The sequence below is a fragment of the Garra rufa genome, chromosome 7 (genome assembly GCF_049309525.1).
Source record: "Garra rufa chromosome 7, GarRuf1.0, whole genome shotgun sequence".
In the NCBI taxonomy this organism is placed as follows: Eukaryota; Metazoa; Chordata; class Actinopteri; order Cypriniformes; family Cyprinidae; genus Garra; species Garra rufa.
Genome location: NC_133367.1, coordinates 36,898,058 through 36,922,696, shown reverse-complemented (window position 1 = coordinate 36,922,696; position 24,639 = coordinate 36,898,058). Strand labels below are relative to the sequence as shown.

The 24,639-nt window shown below is 39.7% G+C and overlaps 1 protein-coding gene across 3 annotated transcripts; it reads right to left on the bottom strand.

Moving 5' to 3' along the window:
- Window positions 1-1,688: 1,688 nt before the first annotated feature.
- On the bottom strand, window positions 1,689-23,148 carry mxi1 (max interactor 1, dimerization protein). 3 transcript variants are annotated; one of them, XM_073843942.1, is made up of 6 exons: window positions 22,846-23,148; window positions 20,634-20,736; window positions 16,481-16,510; window positions 6,028-6,142; window positions 4,837-5,026; window positions 1,689-4,237 (listed from the first exon to the last, which is right to left on the bottom strand). In XM_073843942.1, the coding sequence occupies exons 1-6, from the start codon at window positions 23,063-23,065 to the stop codon at window positions 4,074-4,076; spliced, it is 822 nt and encodes a 273-aa protein (XP_073700043.1). In that variant the 5' UTR covers window positions 23,066-23,148; the 3' UTR covers window positions 1,689-4,073. The 3 variants fall into 3 exon arrangements, with proteins under 3 accessions (XP_073700043.1, XP_073700044.1, XP_073700045.1); XM_073843943.1 differs by having other exon boundaries at window positions 1,689-4,234; XM_073843944.1 differs by lacking the exon at window positions 22,846-23,148 and adding an exon at window positions 20,883-21,291.
- Window positions 23,149-24,639: the final 1,491 nt, after the last annotated feature.

Sequence of the window (24,639 nt, the reverse complement as noted above, 5' to 3'; positions counted from 1 at the left end):
ATACACTTCAGAAACCAGGGGAGTGTTTCAAAAAACAGCTAAAAACAGCCTAGGCTGGTTGGCTGGTTTTAGCTGGTCATAGCTGGTCAGCAGGCTGGTTTTAGAGGGGTTTTGGCCACTTTCTCAGAGACCACCATCTTAAACCATAAGACCAGCCAACCAGCCTAGTCTGGTTTTAGCAGTTTTTTTTTCAACAGGGGGATTACATGTTAAAAAGACTTAAAATAGAAATCACATTGAATAGAATCTAAATTTGATTGCATTAAAGAACGTTTATTAATAAATATCAAATAAATTGAAATATCCAAGGTTATAACAACAGATATTTTAATACAGAGAACAGGTGGTAAAAAGCATCTCTTAATTATCAGGAATGACTGCCAGGGGGCAGCAGAGGATTAACAATTTTACAATTTCAATTCCTTCCACATGGATTTTTTTTCTAATCGGTAAATCGATGTTGAATATAAAGGTTTAAAATACAGACACAAATTTTGTTTAGAAAGCATAGACAGAAAAACATACGGTTACATATGTTTCTTTTATTATTTTTTATCCTATTTTTTGTTGAGTGTTATAGTCACATCTTTAATATAGTATCGAGTTTGTTTTTGTTTAATCAATATTCTGATTTCTGAATGTTCTGATTCAGATTTCATCGAATTTAATGTCAACACAACATGTTCTTTCAGTTGTTTGGAATTTCACACATGAATTGAGATGTGGATTTACACATGATTATTTTACTCATAACTTGCAGGTTATGTATGTTGTGGGTTTGTTAAATATGTTTGTCTGATCATATGCATTAATAAATCATGTGTTTTTAATTAAGCTGCAAAATAGTTTTTGGAAAATAAGGGATGGCCCACTTTACCTGAAAAGAAATTTTGTCTGGAGTACATGACCTCAAAATGTTTATTGGTATATATCTTGCAAATAACACTATATGAACTGTATTCAAATTAGAATATAATAGCTGGACCTTAAAGTTAACAACAGAAATAAAGAAAAGAAAAACATCTAAGTATCTAAAAAACACTTTTTACAAGTGGCCTGCTTTACCTAAATTCACCCTGTTAGGCATTCTATTTCATTTTTTTTTGTCTTTATCCGCATTTTTCAATGTAAGAACGGGCTTGGCCATTTGTAAATTTTATGGGTCAAGCTTCCAGTCCATGTCCAGCTATTTTAAGCTGTCCCAAAATAGTTTGTTTTGCTGCAAAATATTGCAAATTGGTGTGTCTTGCCATGTTATTTTAATGTACTATCCTGATTATGAGCACACTGGTTTGTAGTGCAAACAGTTTTACCATTTACAGCACGTTGTTATCCTTCTCGTTATTTCCCTATAGCGGATAATGAACTGGAAGTCTCACCCAAATGCTTACTTCTGCGTCGAAGAGAAAGATGGATAATAAAAACAAAAATGCACCATCGGATTTATGCGTGCTCAACAGAAAACGATATGTAGTAAGTTAGTCCCCTAGATGGCGCCAAATGAAAAGTGATTCATTTGTATTCTGCGATCACGTCACCCCAAACTGCAGATGCACACAGCGCTAGACAAAATGGCTCTTGTATTTTCTCAAAATAGTTCATATAAATAATGTGTCAATACTAAAATGTAAGTCCTAAGACTAAGGAAGAAAATGAAGAAAAACACAAGGCATTTCCTGATCTTTTTTGACAATCTTGGTGTTTATTGTAAGTATTGCATTTTAACTCACAGCTAGAATCAGAGTGCATGTTTACAAAGAATGGCCACAAGTTCATCAGGACCTCTGTTCCTTCCGGGTGGAAAAGCTTCGCCTCTAACAGAACCTTTTCCCCGAGTCTCTTGACAAAACACAGATGCTGTTTCAGGATCCGTTTAGCAATTTTTCTTTTCCTCCGGAGCGACTGAGATCAGCGATGTGGGAGAGCTGATCCCAGACCAGCACCACTTCTCTTGGAAGTGTCGTTGAATTCAGGCCTGGATCGGTGGCCTCAACAGGACATGGTCCATTCTCATCAAAAAAATTAAATAAGATAAAACTAAACAAAAGCACTGGCATCTCAGATTGGGCCCTGGCTTTAAATAGTGCATATTCATAAACCAATAAAACAATATGAATGAAAAGAAGAGACAAAAGACAAAAGCGACAATAGAGGTTCTTGTCTGGGGTTTGGCCAGGTGTTGATAAAGCACCGCTGAGTTCGGTTCCAACGCATCCGTGGCGTTCGGCCGCGTGACCAAAACAGTTTGTTCTAAACACAATGGATTTACACCCGACTAAAACAGTCGATACTAAAACTCTCTTAACAGGGGTGAGTACAACTACTCCACACATATGGGCCGTTCAGCAGCCAAAAGCATTTGGTTGATGCTGGATCGGGACACCTAGCAGATGTCCGTATACTGCTCTATTGCAGGCAGAACGTTTACAAATTGGCTTTAAAACGCACTAAAAAGCAGCTCGGCGTTTGGGGAGGAAATATAAAATAAAAATAATAAATCACAGACGGAGTGAGTTTATGGTTTAGAACAGGGGAATGCCATCAAAGATCTGACGAATGAAATAAGTTAACCCTTTCCTCCGATTTCGGAGCAAGGGGAGAAAATAAATACGAAGTGAGGAAAATTAATCTCACACAAAATAAAGAAATTAATGAGTTTAACATACAGTACAGCGGGAAGCAAGAGTTCGTGGCGCGCATGCGCCGCTCACTCCACGTCCACAGCACACGATACTAGTAGTGGAATGCCTTTCAGCCTTAAAACAAATAAAATGCAGAACATAAAATCGAATAAATAAAGAGAGCCACTCAGAGTTAGCATGCCTTCAACAGAGGTCCACGCTTTGGCGTCCCACCGACAACTGCCTGCGGTCATTCGTTCTTGTGAGTCCGATTTTAAGTACTTCAGTGTGTTGGTTGTTTAGTTTTAAAGAAAGTCGTAAAATTCCTCGGGCAGCCACAGAATTGAAACTACTTACGTTTCATCCAGCATAATGAACAAATAATACTGTCCATGCCACCGCAAAAGACTCTCAAGAGGAAGATAGTCAATCTTTGCAAAAATATAATTTAAAAAGCACAAAACACAAGACATACAGCAACAGAGGCAATTTCTACCCATGGGTAACTACCTTTTTTTTTTTTATCTCCAACTTTAACTTTAATTTATTAAACTATCGTATTTATGTACAAAAACGAGCACGTTGGCGTTGCTCTTTTGGACGGACACAAGCGTTGTGTCTCAGGAGTAGGAGTGCTAATGTGTTGATCTGACTACAAGAGTTTATTGCTTATTTCTGCCAGGAGAGACATCTAGTTAAACACGGGGGTGGATATTTCTCTGACGTGGCGCCAGTTCTATGGAGGGCTCTACGCGGTCGAGTGCAAGATCGCTGGGTTTTAGCTGCTGCGTGGAAGGGTGGCTCCACGGTTTAATGCACCAAAAATTCCCACAGCCATGGGATTGTTGTTTTTCCGTCGTCTTTGATGAACGCAGTAGATCTTTCTGCTTTATCGGTTTCGTCACGTAGCACCAATGACAGTCCTGGTCGCCGTACAGCAGCGACGTTAGAACCATTAGACCGGATGAGGAGGAAATCAACAGGTTGTGTTGATATGGAGTTGCGCATGTCAGGTGATCCAATTTGGCTGGGTTTTGCTGAATGTTTCACTAGTGACCAGTTCACGACCCATTCATGTAGATAATTAACAATCAGGGGTTTGAATTAAAACGTAACATCTATTTTTATACATCTTAGCTTTCCTTTCGGAAAAAGGGGATTTAGATAATGACAATTATCAGAAAAGTCTCTTATTCAGGAATAAAACCATCTAGAAACCCAATTAAAATCACAATCACAGATTGTTTCCATCTCATTCATGTTCTCTCGGATACATTCACAAACTTAAAACAACACATCAGGCGTTCTATAGGGCGGTGCGGTGTTCTGGTCACCTGACTTAAATAAGAGTCTCTGATTGGTCGAGGAGGGAACGGTGGCTTGGAGGCAGGACTCGTTTCAAGGGCTGGGATAGTGTGTGTGTGTGTGCGCGTGTAAAAGGGGGAGCTCGTTTTATGAGCTGAAGGCCAGTTTGATGCTGCAGGAGGAGTAGCCCTCATCGCTGGCAGTGCTCTGTAGACTGCTGTGGTCGTCCAGATCGCTGGTGCTGGCTGTGCTGACGCTGTCCAGCTCTCCGTGAGAGAACTCTGTGCTCTCCACGTCCACCTCCATCTCTTCTGTGTCCAAAGAGAGGGAGAAATAAAGTCAGACAACATTTTCATAGCACTGCGCATCACAGCAGGTATGTCACATAAAGTGGTGACAGATATCTAGCTAGACAGAGAAAATGATAGATTATAGAATGACAATGACAGATAGACAGAACGACAGACAGACAGACAGACAGACAGACAGATAGAAAGATAGATAGACAGATAGATAGATAGACAGATAGACAGACAGATAAATAGAACGATAGACAGAACGATAGACAGATAGATAGATAGATAGATAGATAGATAGACAGATAAATAGAACGATAGATAGATAGATAGATAGACAGATAGACAGATAAATAGAACGATAGACAGATAGATAGACAGATAGATAGACAGATAGATAGACAGATAGAACGACAGAACTATAGAATGATAGATAAAGATGGATAGACTGAACAAGAATGATAGACAGACTTTAACATGGATAGACAGAACAATAGAACAAAAGAAAGATAGCTGGATAGAATGATGGATAGAACTTTAGCTGGATAGATAGATTTGCAAATTTTATTTATATTTGTAATGGTTTATAATAGATTAACACATGAAGCTCCAACCTTGGTCTGAGTCGGAGCGGTCGGATCTCTCGGAGCAGAGGGTGGAGCCTACACTGTCAGTGCGTATTCTCTCGCCCTCCAGCACGCCCCCGCCGCCCCGCAGCAGGTCCAGTCGCCTCCGGAGGTGACGCTGCTCTCGCTCCAAACTCTCCAACTGATGCTGAGACTTACGCTCTGCTTCCTCCAGTTTCTGTGGAAAGACAAAGGACGGTGACTCACAGATAATTACAGAAAAACACTAACGGCACGTACAAAAGAATTCACGTGTAATCAATGGCTATTACAGCTAATGCGTAAGCAAAGGCATGTTCGGTGCTACAAGTCCTTTAATTTATTTTGTCCCTTTTTTTTAATCACTTTAGGATTGGGAAATGTTGCAAGCCAGATTCAAACCGGCGTTGACTGCATGAGCATTCACCACAAATTCATTAACATTATGCCATGATTTACAGAGGTGTGTGTGTGTGTGTGTTTTGTCAAGCTCATGTGACTGATGGATTTGTTTACTACAGTTTTGAATCCAGTTTGGATCAATAATCCCTCCACACGTGACACGTGTGACCTTATAATACATTACGCTATAACAATACAGCATGACCCCCAGCTACAAACTCTAACATGCATACACACGAACACTCATAACTGGTCGGGACAGCTTAACCTGTTATGAGGTGAAAACCATCAGAATGAAAGCCAAACTAAAAATGCTGGGTTATTATCAGATACATATTTTTTAACAATAGGAAGTATCTGTCTGTAGTGCTTGACGTGTGTTTTACAAAAGAAAAGCTCTGAAGGCATAGAAACTGATTTGTCACGTTAAGTGACGTGGCTCTGCTTACAGGAAGCTGTGGGTTTTTGTAGGGTGTTGTGGCAGTTTAAATGTGTGGATGAGAGTAATTTGAATATTTTATGAAGTTGTAGTATATTTACAATAAAGAAAACATTCATTTTTCAAATACTGTGAATTTCTTTGTTTTAAACTTTTTTTATAATGCATACGTAGTGTTGTTAATGTATATGTAAAAAATGAAAGGTGCAACAGAAGAAGTAAATGTGCCTAGTCAAATTCTAACTCACATTTTCTAAATAAGCAGAAAGGCTCAATGTTTCTGAGCATGTGCGCAAACCACTAAGCCACAGCTCCGACATAATTTGCTCAATTTAGGAGCTCCTCCCAAGTGTGTTTACCTTTATGTGTGCTTTGGCCTTGTTGAGCAGTCCCAGAGTGGTGTGGCGGCTGCAGTCTTTTCCCAGCGGGATGAGCGTCTTCAATCGCTCCAGACACAAGCGAAGGTGGGCTCGCCTGAAACATGACACACAGAAACGTCAGCCTCATGCACACACGCACACATGCACACACCCTGGAAAAACGCAATGAACTCGCTGTACCTGTGTGATCTGACCAACAGCTTACGAGACAACACCTCATTCTCTAGCTTTAACACAAAGCATGCACACACACCTGCACATGCCACTGACTACTTGAAGATTGTATTCTAGGAACTCAACGTGCTTGAGGTTGTAGATGTTTGCTTTCTGATGCAAAACAGACCTGCGTCTCCGATGGTGTGCTTAGCGTTAATGAAAACTAAAAATAAGCATTTTTAATACTTGAAATAAAACAAACATTAAGAATGACCAAAATGAACAATAGAATTATATAATATCAATAGTTAGAACCAACGAATGGTAGACATACTAGAACTATAGATAAGATTGATAGAAGGATAGAACGATAGAACAACAGAACAATAGAATGACAGGTAGATAGATAGAATGGTAGATCGAATGACAGATAGATATAAATAGAAAGATTGAATGAGAAGACAGAATGAGAAAATGATAGAACGATAGAATGACAGAACAATAGAACGAAAGATAGATAGAACAACAGAATAAGAAAATGACAGATAGAATGATAAACGATAGAATGACAGAATAGAACGATATAGATAGAACGAGAGAGCGATATAGATAAAACGAACAATAGATAGATAGAACGATAGATAGAACGATAGATAGATAGATAGATAGATAGATAGATAGATAGATAGATAGATAGATAGATAGATAGATAGATAGATAGATAGAATGAGAATTATAAAGAGATAGAACGATGGATAGAGAGAATGCCAGAACGAAACGATAGATAGATAGAACGATAGATAGAACGATAGATAGAACGATAGATAGATAGATAGAATGAAAAAATGATAGAACGATAGAATGACAATGGTAGAACTATAGAATGACAAAACGATAGATAGAACGTCAAGTAGATAGATTGATAGAACAATGATGATAGAAAACGACAGAATGAGAAAATGATAGAATGATAGACAGATAGATAGAATGACAGAATAGAATGATATAGAGACAGAGAGAACGATAGAGAGAACGATAGAGAGAACGATAGAACGATAGATAGATAGATAGATAGAGAAAATGATAGAACAATAAAACGATAGACAGAACGACAAGCAGATAGATAGACAGACAAAAATGGATAGATAGATAAAGATGGATAGACAGAGAGAATGAGATAATGATAGAACAATAAAACGATAGACAGAACGACAGGCAGATAGATAGATAGACAAAGATGGATAGAACGATAGATAAAACAATAGACAAAACGACAGGCAGAGAGATAGACAAATGGATAAGTAGAATGATAGATAGACAGACAGACAGATAGAAAGACTGAACAACAGAATGAGAAAATGATAGAACGATAGACAGATAGATAGAATGACAATGATAGAACGATTGAATGACAGAACGATAGATAGAACGTCAAGTAGATAGAAAGATAGAATGACAGGTAGATAGATGGATAAAGATGGATAGACAGAACAACAGAATGAGAAAATGATAGACAGATAGAATGACAGAATAGAGCGATATAGACAGAACGAGAGAACGATAGATAGAACAAGAGAACGATAGATAGAACAAGAGAACGATAGATAGAACAAGAGAACGATAGATATACAGACACACAGATAGACAGACAGATAGATAGATAGAACCAAAGAAAGACAGGAATTTTATTTAAAGTACTAAAATAACTAAAACCTTAGAAACTATATATGCACATAAAACCACAACAAAATTACTTGAACTTTAAAATAAATTGAAAAACTAGTATATCAATGACACATAACTGTCACTAACACAACACCTCTTAAAAACACAAGCAGACTCTGTCTACTTTTTACGAGATCACGTGGGCATGAGTGAGCTTGCGTACGGGTGACTGCTATCAACACATGTGTCTCTAATTGTGTTATTGAGGCTTTTCAACTCTAATTGCGTTTGCATTCCACCTTATCGCCAATGAAGATGGCTGCTCTCTTTCTTTCTCACACACACACTCTCACACACACACACACACACACACACACAGTCTGTCTGGCCTGTGACAATGGCGGTAGATTTATCACAAGCCTTATCGCTCTGTCTGAGCACCACTGAGAGGGCACCGCTATCAGGACACCCGTCTCACAGACACTTAAATACACACACACACACACTAGTCGCAGATGCTCCAGTGTCTGCCTCAGTGTGTGGACATTGATTGATCAACCTGGTGCATTAATGGCTACAGGGGGCAGACTGGTATTTTAGACTTACTTGTAGCTCATACAAATTACTGCACCAGGCCTCTAGTTCGTCTACTCCCATTTCGCATTACAACCACTGCACCACGGCAACCAGATGTAACCCAAAAATATTTTAAGTACTTCTCACGCTATCTACATATCATCTGTCTCCAGACATGACAGCGTCACGTCACACACTCAAGCAAAGCTTGTCGGGAAGGCCGTGTACATGTGCGTGTTTGCTTTCGTGTGTGTGTGTGTGGCGTGATAAATGACTTTGTGCCAAACAACAATCACTTAGTCTGTCGTCTCGCAAGCTAAGTGAAAAACAACATCTTTAAAAGACCAAATAATGACGTCACACGTTAAATACTCCAGTATTTTTGGTACCTAAAAAGATGGGTTGCATAATATGAGAAAACAAAACAGAAACCAATGCAAAAAAAAAAAACACAGACAAAAGCAAGACGTAACATGGTCTAGGTAAAGTTAGGTGTGTTTCAGTTACTATGAATAACTTGCGGTGTGAATGACAATACATGCGCCGCCAGGTTATGTAATGCAGATAAACTTTATTATGTTAGCTTTATTGCAGAATCAAAATTAGAAGTACGATTCCTACTTCTTATCTAGGAAGCATGCTACACTAAAATTAAGGGATCTTTACTGGCATTTCCACTGAACAAAATGTTCTTTATAGTGGAAAATGTTTTTTAGACTCTTAAAATGCTCTTCTTTAAGAAACTATTCATTGAAAGGCTCTTTTGGAAACCAAAAACGGTTCTTCTATGGCATTAATGTCTTGCATCCTTTCGTCAGTCGAAAAGAAATTAAGATTTTTGAAGAAAACATTCCAGGATTTTTCTACATTTAGTGGACTTCAATGGGAATCAGCGGGTTGAAGGTCCACATTGCGGTTTCAATGCAGCTTTAAAAGGTTCTACACAATCCCATTTTAGGAATTACGGTCTTATCTAGCAAAATGATTGGTTATTGGACTTTACGCATTACATAATCACATTGGAAAGATTACACGCGGTTAGTTCTTCATCGGTGTACTTCGGTTCAAAAAGTTAGGGTACGGCGAAAAACTCTTCTTGTTTTCTCCTCCAACCTCTAAATCGATGTTTTACCATTTTTGGAAAGGGCGTTTGACTTTCTTTGCACCCTGGGTTGGTACTTTCGCCAACATCACGCATGACCTTTCCAACATGATTACGTAATGCGTGAAGTCCAGCTAGTGCAAGATGAGCATTTGTGGTTAAAAAGTATATCAATTTTAATCCTTTTCAGAAAATGGCTTATCATTTCACTAGATAAGACCTTATTCCTCAGCTGGGATCTTGTAGAGCTCTTTGAAGCTGCATTGAAACTGCAATTCGGACCTTCAACCCATTGGCTCCCATCGAAGTCCACTATGGAGAAAAATCCTAGAATGTTTTCCTCAAAAAACATATTTTTTTTCGACTGAAGAAAGAAAAACATGAACATCTTCAACTGTTGCCTCTATAGGCAGTTCATTTGGTCTTGGAACACAGTAAATGAATGACCCTTGATAATCGTGGGTGTGCAAAATCTGTGCTTCAAAGCTGCAAGCTGAGTCTACTCTTCTGGTCGCGATCTGGCGCTGGTAGAAGATGCCAAGTTTTGTACTCCTCTGCATTAGTCATATAGAGAACTCTACAACTCGGTTTAATAATAACTCGAATCAAACATGCCTCTTATGTTGGGGCATGTTCAGACCTGTGCTCTCTTACACCCCGAGCAAGAATTTTAATATGACAAAACATCTTTGCATTTCCTTTAAATGACTCATAAAAATAAACACACACGCTCAAGTCAGGGCTGTCACGATCATGAAATGGCTGGATTACATTTAATGATCAAACTACATTCATGTGGACTTCCACTGTAATGTTTATACACATACATCTTTAGACAGACAGACAGACAGATAGACAGACTGATAGATGGATGGACATGAAAAAACATGAAATCCCGTCCTTTCTGTCCTCTGATGTGGTGGGGGTTTTATTAGGGGTCGAAAACACATGGTTGCCCCAGATTCTGCTTGTTTTATTGGTAAATAATGAATGGAGTTGGCATAATGCTATGGATCTGAAATGGTAATGTCAAGGTCAAGAGGGGGTTGACACCATTCGAACACACTCTCGAATTATAATCTCAAATCAAGAACAAAATATTCAACACATTTTCCTTCACAAACATGGTAGAAATAATGTGCAGATTACTTACAGGCCTGGCCATTGGTTCTTGAATCTTATTTAATTCTTTAAGTGACAACACAAACTGTATCCTCTCTCAACCAAAGACCTATTTATAGCAGCACGTGCATGTAATATAGATGAAACCCAGAGCCATACGGTGGCATGGAGTCACTGTACAGCAATGCACGCACACTTGAAACGTCAGGTTTTTTCCTACGGTTTCTCCTGTAGTATGTTTTTCCCCATTGCCTCACATGATGCCTTTGAAGCGTTGTGTCACATGGCGGGGTTATTGCACACCACTGCACAGATTACAGAGCGAGAACAGGCTCTGGGTTCTCAAGCTCTAGTTCGAAACTGATCAATACAGCAGGGCTGACAGCTTCATCTGGGTTACCAGCTTGTTTTATTTAAAGGTTTGGCCACGTGCTTTGTGATGTCACAATGGGTGAGCATGGAGACGTGTCCCCATCATATCAGTAACAGTCCCGAGCTCTCGAACAGCTCTTAGATTAAACGAGAGCGGCATCCTCCCCCACCACGTAAGCACACAGATGGGAGGCCATTATTGGTGCTACTCCTCTGTTCTCATGTAATCTGTCCAAAAACTGGACGAAAAGCGACGTATGACATTAAAGAGATGTACCAACCTAAAAGCAACATACGCTCACGCTGGGAATAAAAGAGACCTTCAAATGTGGGCAGAGAATGAGGGAAGGAGAAGGAGAGAGAGATGGTTGCAGATGTAAAGTTAAATGGTGGGGGTAGTCAGGATAGAGAGAATGAAAGAGATGAATAAAAGGTAGGAGGAAGAGAAAGATACCAGTGGAAAGAGAGTACAGACAGACACTATGACGGCACTCTATGTAAACATGCTTGCAAACAAAGGAGCCTTTGAGCCATGCATGGGGTGAACCAATAACAGCTTACTGTATGACACACGATGGGGGGGTGGATTTGCAAAAATACATATTTTCAAAATCGACTAGTTGCATATAGCTAGCCGACTGACTAGTCTCATTCAGCATCAACAGAGCATGAAGTAATGGAATGGACTACTTTGACTACTTTTAACTTAATCCACATTTTGCATGCAATTCTCATGGTGGGATGCATAAAAAAAAAACTACAAACAAACAACTGAAAAAATGTGGATGAACTAGTCTCACTTCCAATTGTCTAGTCAGTCGACCTTTGAGACCCATCCCTAGTAGGGGGAGACCAAACAAGTCCTACGTCGGGCCAAGGATATACCCTTGCTGCACGCCTGGTTAAACTCATGTACATAAACACGCACACTGGCAGAGCGATGGCTAGAGTCCATAGAGAAATAAACGAGCACGAACAAACTCAAAAAGTAACAGCTGTGGCGGAGCAAGGCCCGCTCTGGCCCATCAGTAACACATGGATTAGTTCACACGTGCTGAGCTGTAATCTGCTCCAAACAGCCCAGACCAGCAGACCCCACTCACATGCCCACAGAGTTTGTGTGTGTGGTCATGTGATTGCTGCCCCCATCCCTAAAGCTCCTGCAGATGGCTGTGTGCATGGAAAACACAGATTCTCTATTGTACAGCTCTCTATTACTTGGGTTTCATTGGCCAGAAGGTTGCAGACACTAGATAATCTAATAAACGTGAGGTGATCCCAAAAACAAACGGGACGAAATCAGAAAACACAAACGTCACCAGATGTTTGGATCACACCACACTCTCTTGGAAAATCCACTCAATCCACTTTAGTTCCCCGGAAGGACGCCTAATCCGAACACAAAATATACACACACAGTGGTGGTGTAAGGGCAAACAGCCATTACGGACTCTTCGGTAATCAGATCAAAGGCCATGACACACAAAGGAAAGGACCATGGGTGCAGATCAGTGTGGTTTGTTATGATTGGATGGCCTTCAGGGGCTCTGCCAATTGGATGGCTGGATAGTATAGCTTTGTCCTGCTTGCCACGATGATTTTCTAGGCCAGGGATAGGCAATGTCATTCTGGAGTGCCGCTGACCTGCTGAGTTTAGCTCTAACCCTAATCAAACACACCTGAACAAGCTAATCAAGGTCTTCAGAATTACTTGAGCTACAGGCAGGTGAGGTTTTTTTCAGGGTTGGAGCTAAATTTTGCAGGACATCAGCACTCGAGGAGCGACGTTGTCTATGCTGTAGGCCAAGCATAACTCAATATAACACTCTGTGGTAGGCCTCAAGGCGTAATCACTACAAACATTGAGGAGGGCATGTCATGCCAATCTTTCGGCCATGAGACACAAAGCAAAGCACCATTGGTGCAGATCAATGTGGCTGGTTATGATTGGACAACCTTCAGGGGCTCCGCCAATCGGATGGCTAGATAGTATAGCTTTGTCCCGCTTGCCATGATGATTCCCTAGGCCAAGCATAACTCAATATTTGACACTCTGTGGTAGGCCTCAGGGCTGAAGCCACCACAAACATTGAGGAAAACACATCACACCAATGTTTTAGCCATGAAGCACAAAGAGAAGGACCATAGGTGCACATCAATGACTGGACAACCTTCAAGGGCTTCACCAATTGGATGTCTAGATGGTATAGCTTTGTCCCACTTACCATGATAATTCCCTAGGCCAAGCATAACTCAATATATGACACTCTGTGGTAGGCCTCAGTGCCTTAACCGCCACAAACATTGAGGAGAACATATCACCCTAATGTTTCATCAGTGGTTGCCCAATAATGTTTTCTTTTTTTAATGGCCAGTCATTAAGCAATCTTGAAGGTTTGGTTGCCAGGCCTGCAAACGGTCATACTTTGACACAATGTAGAAACAAACCCTAACAAACCTCAACATCAGGTTTTAAGGGTGTTGTTGGTGAGATTCAACTGAATTTGTCAGTCAGGAATGTGACTTCCTTCCTAGATTCCAGCCTGTAATTCAAGAATTTGGTTGTACTAGTAAGGAGGAGTCTAAAAATGTTGGGTGTGGATGTATAGAAATGTTTATGATGCCATCAAGGATGTGGGTCTGTTTACGTGTTGTTTCTGTAACCATACCTATTAGTAACCATGCGTGTTGCATTTGAAGTGAGATTGAATCTCTTTGTGCAATGAAACACGGTGTTCCTTTACAGAACACAGTAAATGTGGGGCAAGGCAGAGCACCAGCGCCCTCTGAATCTCAAATGTCCTCTGCTATACTCTTCCGACATTACCCAAAGACTGCCACAGGGGCGTGTGTCCTTCCTGACTCACCCAAAACACCCAGAGCATTGTCAAGCTTCCATAGCATGAGTGTGCATTTACGCGTGCATTGCGAACATGCCCTGGCACGTGTTCTAGTCGGCATTGCGTACTTGACCAAAGATCACGCTTCCTAAGCTGCTTTTGCTGGCCAAGAAAAGCTTACAAGGCATCGGGTCAGAGAGAACAGCCAGTTCTTGCTTCCCTTCCAGAGGTTTCCGGAATTCCCAGGGGGAATCTGAATGTTCTGACTCCAGCTTCCTCTGTACTGCCGTAGATAACTGGGAGGACAATATGTAAGAGAGTTCTTGAGGAGCACATTCTGGATGACATTACATCTTCTACGCACTTTATTCCAAATGATTTTCTTTGTGGGTGGAAGTATGTTGTAGCCAATCAGCCAGAGTGCCTCTACGTTCTGAAAAGATCTTTTCTTAGGACCGTTGGTCTATTTTCAGTAAGCCAGCTTGGCAGCTTTATTCCTGAGCCTTTGCATTCTGACTGTCAAACACACCACGGCCCACACATCCTCGACAACGTGCTTAACACGCAACCAAACACCCTCGCTTTCATACACCCGATAATTACCAACCACATACCCATAATTGGAAATGAAATCAGTGATTTCAGTTCAATTCGACATCTTCCTCAGCTCATAAGACATTCTGACATCCGAACTCTGCAACCAAACCAGAGTTTAGGAAGCTGAGGCTCACCACATATGTTCAAAGGCATCATAACATCAAATGGTGGCATGCTTGCATGAACACACGTGTGTTATCTGTATACGTGTGGCGGCTTGCAAGAGACCGGAATGTGGTCACAAGGCTTTCATCTCCTTCGTCTTCCTTTCTCACATGCAAAAACACTGTGAGCTATCTTACATCTTCATCAGACAGAAACTGCATGTGATGCCTGACACAAAATGGTCACCGCTTGCCACCTGGGACTGCAGTAAGGCTTTCTCCTTCTGCTTCCAGTTGGGCCACTCAAGGCTCAAGTATTTTGGTATATCACGGAAGAGGGCTGGAAGGTTAGGTACAAAATGTAAAATTATAGGTGTCCTATCTTTGAGAACTCTCAAAGTCAAGTGGAGTCAGGGGTAATATGGTTTGGTGTCGGGTGTGGCTGCTGACTGTACCTTCGTAATGTGTTGTGTAATATTTGTTTGTGCTGACACTAAAGACTGTACAACAAGCCCTGTCCTCTTTATCTGCACCAAACCCATACAACCCCACGCCGGCGCACTGACAACCCTTCATATGTGTAGACATTATCTGAGGAACCCAGCTGGTCTGGGAGGAGATGACTCTATGCACACATAATATGTTGCATTTAAAACTACTCAAGTAAAACTGTGTGCAGCAAAGTCTTTGTCCAACTTTGGACAAGCTTCCTGTCTCACCCATGTTCCATCCAAAATGACTGGCAAGCAATTAGACATGACACTCCATGACTAAGCTGTGCTTAAGAAAATGAATAGAGCTCCAGGTCTTCATATAGAGGGTCACAAAGGAGTTCCTGTTAGTCTAGACGAGAGTTATTTTCAGTCTTTGAAGTGGAGCCTCCAGTATTTGCGTGCACAGAGCCTAAACAGCAGGCCCCGCACTGTCGGTGTCTAATGCCTATCAGATAAGCACTCGTGAGACCAGAACATACAGTCCATCATCGGTAAACACACATGCATTACGTTAACTCTGCACATGGGTGGTGACTTCAAAGAAATGTGTTTGGGACATTTCAAAGAAATCACACTTGCATTCACCTAATAGTACCTACGGTAATAACTGGTTTCCTTTTGCAAACTTCCTATTATGCAAATGACATTGTGAAAGAAGGGACATACGAATGCATCTCTAATTTCTGTCATCTCCCTGGACTATGGGTAGTAATCTGAAACTGAGGCTGCAGTAGTTTTGCAGGACCGAGAGGAGGGTGAGCCGTGAGGAGGGTGAGCCTGTTGCTGCCCTTAGATTAGCAGAATTGGGTCACTTCTTACTTTCACTTTTAGTTACCTGTTGCTGCAGGGACAAGCTGAGGACAACTGTAGGGCAATTCTTCCGTGTATCAAACTTCCTGTTTATTTTTAGATATTTCATGAGTTTTTAAAAAGAAACTTTTCATAACTGCTATAAATATAACTTGTCTCATTTGTAAGGATCTTTACAGTGTTGTTGACTGCAAGTCGTTTTTGCAATGACAAATGTACACTGTTCTCTCACACAGTTTTTACTGACACTTACATGCCCACACTCTACAAAAAAGCATGCAGGAAATATAGCAACCAAACCACAAAGCCCCAACTTCCAATTTTGATTGTGAATAAAACACTGCAATACATCACTATTTTCAACCACAACATACTAAACTACACATAAAAAACTAAAGCATAGGTCTCATATTGGGACCCAAATATCATCTCCTTACTGATCTATTTTTTTCCCCCAAAAATGTTGTAATCATGACAATTACTGCACATTTTCGTGGTGCTCATAAGGTTGAGGTTAGTTTAAGTGATATTTCAGATCATTGCCAGTGTTCTCAGAATTAGGGTAAAAAAAAATTACTTAAAAATCGTACTTACCGGTTTTTCTCCAGCTCATTGTGTGTGGACCTATAAAACAAAAACAGAAGCCTGAATGAGCAAACATCAAATTGTTTGTGAGTCTGTGAGGCATTAAATGCAAGGTTTTCATCACAACCCTCATCATAAGCATAAGCTAATTTCTCAAGCACTTATCTCCCGAATTAAACGTCAGCCCTCATCATGAGATCAGAGAACATGTCCAGAGAAAAAACCCTGGCCGCTCATAAAGAACAAGGTTATGCGTCATTAAAGGTTCCAAAGGATTTACTAATTAATCTTTATTGGTGGGCTGAACCAGCCACAACCAATCCAGCGGCTCCAGAGGGAATTATAAAGACTCCTCTAAATGACCCACATGTCACTGCAAGTCTTTGTTTGCAGCGAAAAGACAGAGAAATGAAGTGTGCGGAGCAGAGAAAGCGGGCACAATGACCAGCCTATATGCGAGCACGTGAGAGAGCTCTCCTCATCCTACAACGAGTGAGTGCCAGTGGACGCGCTCCCTCTCTCTCGCCCTCTCTGAGAGCACGAGTCAGTGTTATGTTAATAATGTAAAGTGAATCAGCCGTCCCCCTAAGAGGCTCTTTGTGTGGCAACATGCTGAAAGCTTTTCCAAAGCTCTAAATGGCCGGCCGAACCGGTGCACGGCAATGCCGTTACAGGGGCAGCAAGACGTGGCTCCGGTGAGGGCCTACTTCTCCGTGGGTCACGTGACCACTTCCTTTTATTGGCGACTATTAATACCAAGATCGTGTTTTCAGGCATCCTGTAGCTGACCTTATGGTATTGCCGCTTTTGCACAGGAGGATGCTTGCAAGCTCAGGGGGGAGGAGGAATGAAGCAGGTGAAAAAACAACAACAGTATGGCTGTGTTTTCAGTTTTGTGTGACAGGATGTGTAGTGTCGAGAGACATACACTCTAGGAAAAGTACGTACAAATAGGACGACGAATTGATTCGTCACAGAGGTAGTGTAGTTTGAATTAAAAGGAAAATGTAATTTGTAATCCGTAAATGTAACGGACAATGTACTGACAAAAAATTTGTGTAATGAAAAAGAACATTTTTCATTACACTGGCATATTCTCTAGTATATTCTCAAGTGTGAAAATCTTGTTTTAATGCTCAAAAACAGCTTATGAAACAAACAAAAATGCCAATGCCCCACACCGTTTTTAAGCATATATGGAAAAGTATTTTTTTCCCCTCACAATCTTTCCACCATCTCCGTTTTAACTTAAGCAGCCTGAATGAACTCTCCTCAGGAGACGCACACAGGCATGCCAGATGATCAGATAGTGTTTCCTTTACATTCCCTCCATCAGTGCTCGCTTTGTGTACAGTAACACAGACCTGAGATCAGTCATCAAGATGTCTGTTACTTAGAAATGCAGTGAAACAAAACAGACGGAACTCACACAACACTGAACATACTCACACGCACACTGTGTCTGGAAAAAAGGAAAAAAACTTGTGAGCTGCTCACCTAAATGGCATGTTTGGTCCATGCAAAATCTGTAGCTAGATGGCATTTTGATAAACTCAAATGCTGTAGCTTGATGGGATTTTTTTGTCAACTCGAAACCTATCAATAGATGCCATTTATGGTAATCTAATCTAATCTAATCTATGGTAACTCAAAACCTGTAGATATACAGCATTTTCAGTCAACGTAAATCCTGTAGCAAGATGGTATTTTAGGTCAAATTAAAACCTGTAGCTAGACAGCATTTTTGATCAACTCAAATTCTGTAACTAGAAGTCAACTCGAAACCTATAGACAGATGCCATTTCTGGTCAACGTAAAACCTGTAGTTAGACTGTATTTTTGGTCAACTCAAAATCTATAGATATATGTAATTTCTGGTCAACGTAAAACCTGTAGCAAGAGAGTATTTCTGATAAACTCACATTTTGTAGCTAGAAGCCATTTTTGTCAACTCGAAACCTAAAGACAGATGCCATTTCTGGTCAACGTAAATCCTGTAGTTAGACGGTATTTTTGGTCAACTCAAAATCTGTAGATATATGTCAATTATGGTCAACGTAAAACCTGTAGCAAGAAGGTATTTTTGATAAACTCAAATTCTGTAGCTGCATAACATTTTTTGTCAACTCGAAACCAAACAATAGCTGCCATTTATGGTCAACTCAAAACCTGTAAATACATGCCATTTTATCCAACATAAAACCTGTAGCTAGATGGCATTTTAGGTCAAAGTAGGCCTGTTGCAATCATCTATATATCGACTTGCATGTCCATGACCTCGATTGTTGGTGACAGTATATTGCCCATCATATTTACATAAAAATCACCATGTTTTTGAATTCCACTTGTGCCTGTCTTTTGCAGCTTCTCGTACATAACGTGGTGTAGTCATGAGGTTTAAGTTCAAATTTAAATGCTTCTACAAAAAAAAAAAAAAAAAAAGTTTCATCTGCACAAATGGCCTTTTTTAGGGATAGGTGCCTTTGTGCATATAGACATCTGACTGCTAAGTTGGGATTTTGTTTTTCAGCAATAGTGTGCAGCCTTAATTTACAGAGAAAGGGTCAGGGACAAATCTGTAGATGAAAAGAAGTTCTTTGTGCATTTTTTCTTTAATGGTCTGACATGTTAAAATGACAATAATATCGCTTATCTGGGGCAATACATATCTAACAACAAAAAGTTGTTATGTGACAGACCAAAAGCAAAACCTGTAGCTACATGGCATTTTTGATGAATTCAAATTCTGCTTTTGTGGTCAACTCAAAACCATTTTTAGTCAACGTAAGTTCTGTAGCTAGAGGCCATTTTTGTCAACTCGAAACCTATAAGTCAGATGCCATTTTTAGTAGGCTCAAAACCTGTAACTTTAGACAGATGGCATTTTTGGTCTATTCAAAATTGTAGCTACACTGCATTTTTATGGACAACACAAAACCTGGTAAATTCCCTACACTGACAGATATTCTGGGCATCCCGAAACCTAGTGATCTACCAACACAAAGGGCATTTAAGGCTTGGTTAACAAATAAACCTACCCTTACAGAAATTAACCATGGTATTATTATAGTAAACATTTAGTAGACTACGTTTTATAGCAGACTGATTACATTTATATAACCACAGGTTCACGACAAATACCAAGGTTTATCTATGATTAGTGAACCAAACCCATGGTTAATCTGTGTATAACCACTGCTTTTGTTTTATTTTTTTTTAACCAGTGGTTATTTTTCACAAGGATTCCCATCTGCCAATTCTTTGCCTCACAAAACCTACTGAGGTGCCTACCTGAATAATATTTGTGGCCATCTCAAAAGCTAACAAACCCGCACAGCATTTTCGTGATTCAACAAAAAGCCTTTTAACAGACGGTTTGAAAACGCCTGTTGTTGCATTTTTCGCTTTGTTTCTTTTATCAAATCTACATTTAGCGGAAAAGGACCGGCGATAATTTTCCAAAGAATGTTTTAGAAAGAGAATAACGTGGAAAATCTATTTATTAAAGAAGCCTCAGGCTGTTCACCTTGGCAGCCTGAAAACAACAGTTGCTGTAAATAAGAGCCGTGCGTTCAAGGGTCCGGGGCAAAATTAAAGCACTCCACTCGTGAGAACCAAAGGTGCAAACTCATTTGTTTTTGTTGTTTGCTTTGTTGTTTTTAGCAGATATTAACCGCATACGCGTCAAAATAAAGCAAATACCGACACTGCAGACTTTCGGTTCATAAGAAACGAAACCCAATGGCGCCCAAAGGCGAAAACAGGACGTGAGTTTTCGCACGGTCCCTAACCTCAACGCTGCAGCAGTCGAGTTTGACAATCAGCTGATGAGAGCTCCCTTCCCCCAAAACAAATCAAACATCAACAAAATAATAATACACCTTATTTTAACAGCTAAAATATATTTTTCACTAAAACATATTTATCTGACATGTTTGCTATATTTATACAATTCGTTTTAAAAGTTTATACTGAGCTTTGAAATAACAAAAACAAGTCTAGGCGATTAGAAAATACAGCAGCAATGATTCAATCCACTATTAAGCAGTGACTAGTCCTGACAGATGTCATAGCAGTGTGGTCAATGCACACGTCTTTCTCTCTGGCTTTTCTCCAGCAGTTTTTCCCCTGTCGTGGAAGTGTAGTCAGATCACGTGCTTACCTGTTGTGGTTGTTGCTGCACTTTTTATTTCGGAATTTCCTTTGTCTCTGGTAGCTGGAGTGCTGAATAGACGGAAAGGTCGAGGCATATCCGTGTTCACTCTCTGAAAAAGACACCGCAGAAACGTGTCACATATCTGATCACAGACCAAAATACGGGCCAAGTCAAAACGCTTCAAAACACAGTCGTTTCACACGTTAATCCGACTGACAATGCAGTTTGCATGTTATAAACATCAATATCATGTACCTCTCTCTCTCCTTTCTATATACTCGGCTGCTTCCAGTAACGTCTGGATATTCAGCACAGCAGCCATCGTTTGAGTAAATCTAGATTGTGTTGTATTTTTCCCTCTGATATGTGATCACGATGACAGCTGTCGCGTAGCAAAACGTAGCATTGAATATCCTCCCGACGATTCACTTGTTTTTTGTTTTTGTTTCTATTTGCTGGAACCGTCGAGTCGAGGTATTTCCTACACTGTTACCAAGCGACTTACAGGAAATGAAACACAAATAAAGCATCCGATGCCTGAATATCAAAGTAGCAAAAGTGCTTTAGGAAAACAGTCGAATACAAAGTGTACAAAAATGAATAAAAACAGGTACAAAAGAGTCCCCGAGAGCCCTGCCTGCGAAGTCCCTGGTGCTTGCGCTCTTTTCTCCTCCCCCAGTTTGTTTACCTACTGTTTTAACAGCTGAGAGGGTAGAGACCTCAGCGCGGGGATTTATGGGAAATGTAGTTCTTCAACCAAACGGCCCTTTAACTCGATACGGACAAGCTGGTTTATGATTATGCTATTAGGTATCAAAAGCATACTCTTGCTTGGATTGTTATTATTTCACATTAAAAACATTCATACTTGAACATACTCGATTTTATTTATTTTATAGTCACTAATACGCAACTTACTAGTGTATTTATTATTTTTATAAGCAGGAACCGTTATGAAACCTAGTTAGTGTGCACTCCAAGTTAATCATTTCATTTGATAACCATGTAACAAGCGGACATTTGCGTTACAGTTAGCAACAAAAATGCGTTTTAATGCTATTTTCCCGTTTGGATACTGCGCACTTCATCTCCCACAATCCCTCGCTTCCAGTGCCGTTTAAGCCAGGCCCAGCAACATATGACATCACAGCCCCGCAGCGCCGTGATTGGTCAGAAGCCCTAGTAAGCGTTCGCCAACGCAACACGCTCTGGCCAATCAGAGCAGCGCAAAGTGCTCCATGTGGATGTCATGTGAACACACCCCCTAGGAAACAGGAAGGCAAATTGGAGAACTCTTTTGAAGTAGATATATGCAGTCTGCATATAAAATGTCAGATTTAGCCAGTGCGACTCGGTTTTGCTTTAAATCGCGATGAATAATAACGAAAACAAATCTAATGAGAGCGAATGGAGCAAGAATGATTAAAATCTATTGTTTGTGTTCATCTTTCTTTGTAATAGTTATATAATAAACACAACCAGTCGTATACATTAACATGAATAAATATATGGCAAATATATTTTTTCCAACTATTTCGTGTTTGGACAAAAAACAGTTTAGTGCTCAAACAAAAGCAACTTCATATGATCAAATGTCTTTATTTATAAGATAAACGTTTATCATACATACACTCTTTATATTAGATGCGTAATTACAGTCTACCACAGTGAGAGGTGACGTCAGCGTGTGTATGGTGCCAGCAAACGTTGTTTATTTATTTATATACTTGTTTATGTTCCTCGAGAGAAAGAGATGGCAAACAGCCTGGCATGTCTCACTGCCGAACAATGCCAGACTCTGAAGTACATGTACATGCCAGCTTGGGACAGCCAGCCAGCCAGCGATTTGGGACATTAAGTGCGCTGCAGAGGGAATTATTCACCTGTTTTTGTGTCTCTGACACGTGAAATGAAATATAGATTTGGCTTTGCATGAGTTAAAAATAGCCCTGGAGCAATTAAGTATCAGCATTGTGTGTATTATAAAAAATGTTAAAATATCAAAAGGTCTCCTTTTACATTTGGAAACTTGATCCTTTAAAAGCATCGCGGCTGTGCCATTGCACATCGGAGCACATTGCACATGTTCCTCGTCTACTTGGCTGATTGTTCGTTGAACTCAATCCTTTGTTGTCTGAGTCTATTGACAATGAAACAGTTTGCCTGCATTACGCAAATGAGTGGAAATCTCTCACAAGTGCACTATAATTTCACTTACTTCCATCCTTCCTGTCGGCGCTCTCAATGTAACGCGCAGCTTCCAATAAAACTTGCACGTTTTTGAGGAAAGTGTTTATCATGGTAGAGTCTGTGGAGTTGAAGACGTCATTGAAAGGACAAGTAGACATCTCAAAATCTTGCTGGTCCAAAGAGGTTTCGGACTCCAGAAACAAGTCTTCGGCCTTCACCTCTCTTCGTTGCCTCTCGCTCCTCACCATTTTGCTCCCGTGCTGCGAATATGCTTGGAATTGAAACTGTATGTGAGTTATTGTGCTGTGCTGCGCTCACTGGATCTACTGAATAAATGAGGGGAATGTAATGGATGAGGAGATAAAACACATCGGCATTCCCGGGTCCTAGCGCCCGCTGAGAGCTGGCCTGTCACGTCTACAACGTACCCCGTCTAGCCCCTCCAAACAATGACGTCATCAACTTGGGCCCGCGCCTTTGTAAAAACGATTTTTTTTTTTTGTTAACATTAACGCGAGAGAAACATATGTAGTTAGTTTTCTTGTAAGCAAATAAAACATAACCTACACAACCAATAGACCAAATGTTGCTTTATATGACTTTGGAATAGCTAACCTCTTATTAAAAAGTTTGTTTTAGAGGGTTTGCACTTCGCGGTTTGATCAGTTAGCTGGATGTGCGGCTGTATTGGCAATACTCGGATGTAAACAACAGCATTGGTTGCATGGCAAATGTACATTGTTCTGCTAATTTATGCTGTAAACCATAAAAAAACAAATAAATATGATTTATTTTAAATATTAAAATATTATCCTAATATTCCTTCCGTTGTCAAGAATACTCAGTGAGAGTGCAGTGTTTGAAGAAATTTTAAGTGCTTAAATTATAATGTGAATGTAGCTTTTATATTTAAATCTAGTGAACTTATATCTTTTGAGTATACTGCCTAGTCTGTCTTTTGCAGGTAATGAGTTTTAATTGAATTTTATAGGTTTTATAGGTTACGAGAAATAGAGATAAACTCACAATTTTTTTCTGAGAATTGCATGACATAATCTCACAATTCTGACTTTTCTCTCAGAATTGCGAGATATAAACTTACAATTCTTATTTTTTTTCTCAGAATTGCAAGATATAAACTTACAATTTTTCTTTTTTTTTTTTTCTTGGAATTGTGTGATATAAACTTGCAATTCTGACTTTTTTCCCAAAATTGCATGATATAAACTCACAATTCTGACTTTTTTTTCTGAGAATTGCGTGATATAAACTCTTAATTGTGAGAAATAGTCAAAATTGCAAGACATAAACTTGCAATTTTCCCTTTTTTCTTGGAATTGTGTGATATAAACTTACAATTGTGAGAAATAGTCAGAATTGCAAGATATAAACTAACAATTCTCACTTTTTTTTCTCAGAATTGCATAATAAACTGACAATTCTGACTTTTTTTCTCAGAATTGTGTGATATAAACTAACAATTCTGACTTTTTTCTCAGAATTGCATAATAAAGTCAAAATTCTGACATTTTTTCAGAGATTTCTGTGATATAAACTCACAATTCTGACTTTTTTTCCGAGATTTTTGTGATATAAACTCACAATTCTGACTTTTTTTCTGAGAATTGCATGAAAAATTGTCAGAATTGCAAGATATACACTCACAATTCTGACTTTTTTTCTGAAAAATTTGTGATATAAACTAAAAATTCTGACTTTTTTTCTCATAATTGCGTGATATAAACAGAATTTTGACTTGTTTCTAAAAATTTTGTGATCTAAACTTTTTGCTCAGAATAGCGATATAAACTCGAAACTCTAA

Excerpts from the sequence above, each read along its gene's own strand:
- mxi1 (XM_073843942.1), bottom strand. The coding sequence starts at position 23,065 with ATGGTGAGGAGCGAGAGGCAACGAAGAGAGGTGAAGGCCGAAGACTTG. Across the intron at positions 5,027-6,027 it reads AGGCCAAAGCACACATAAAG|AAACTGGAGGAAGCAGAGCG; the intron begins GTAAACACACTT and ends GTCTTTCCACAG. Across the intron at positions 4,238-4,836 it reads CCGCTCCGACTCAGACCAAG|AAGAGATGGAGGTGGACGTG; the intron begins GTTGGAGCTTCA and ends CTTTGGACACAG.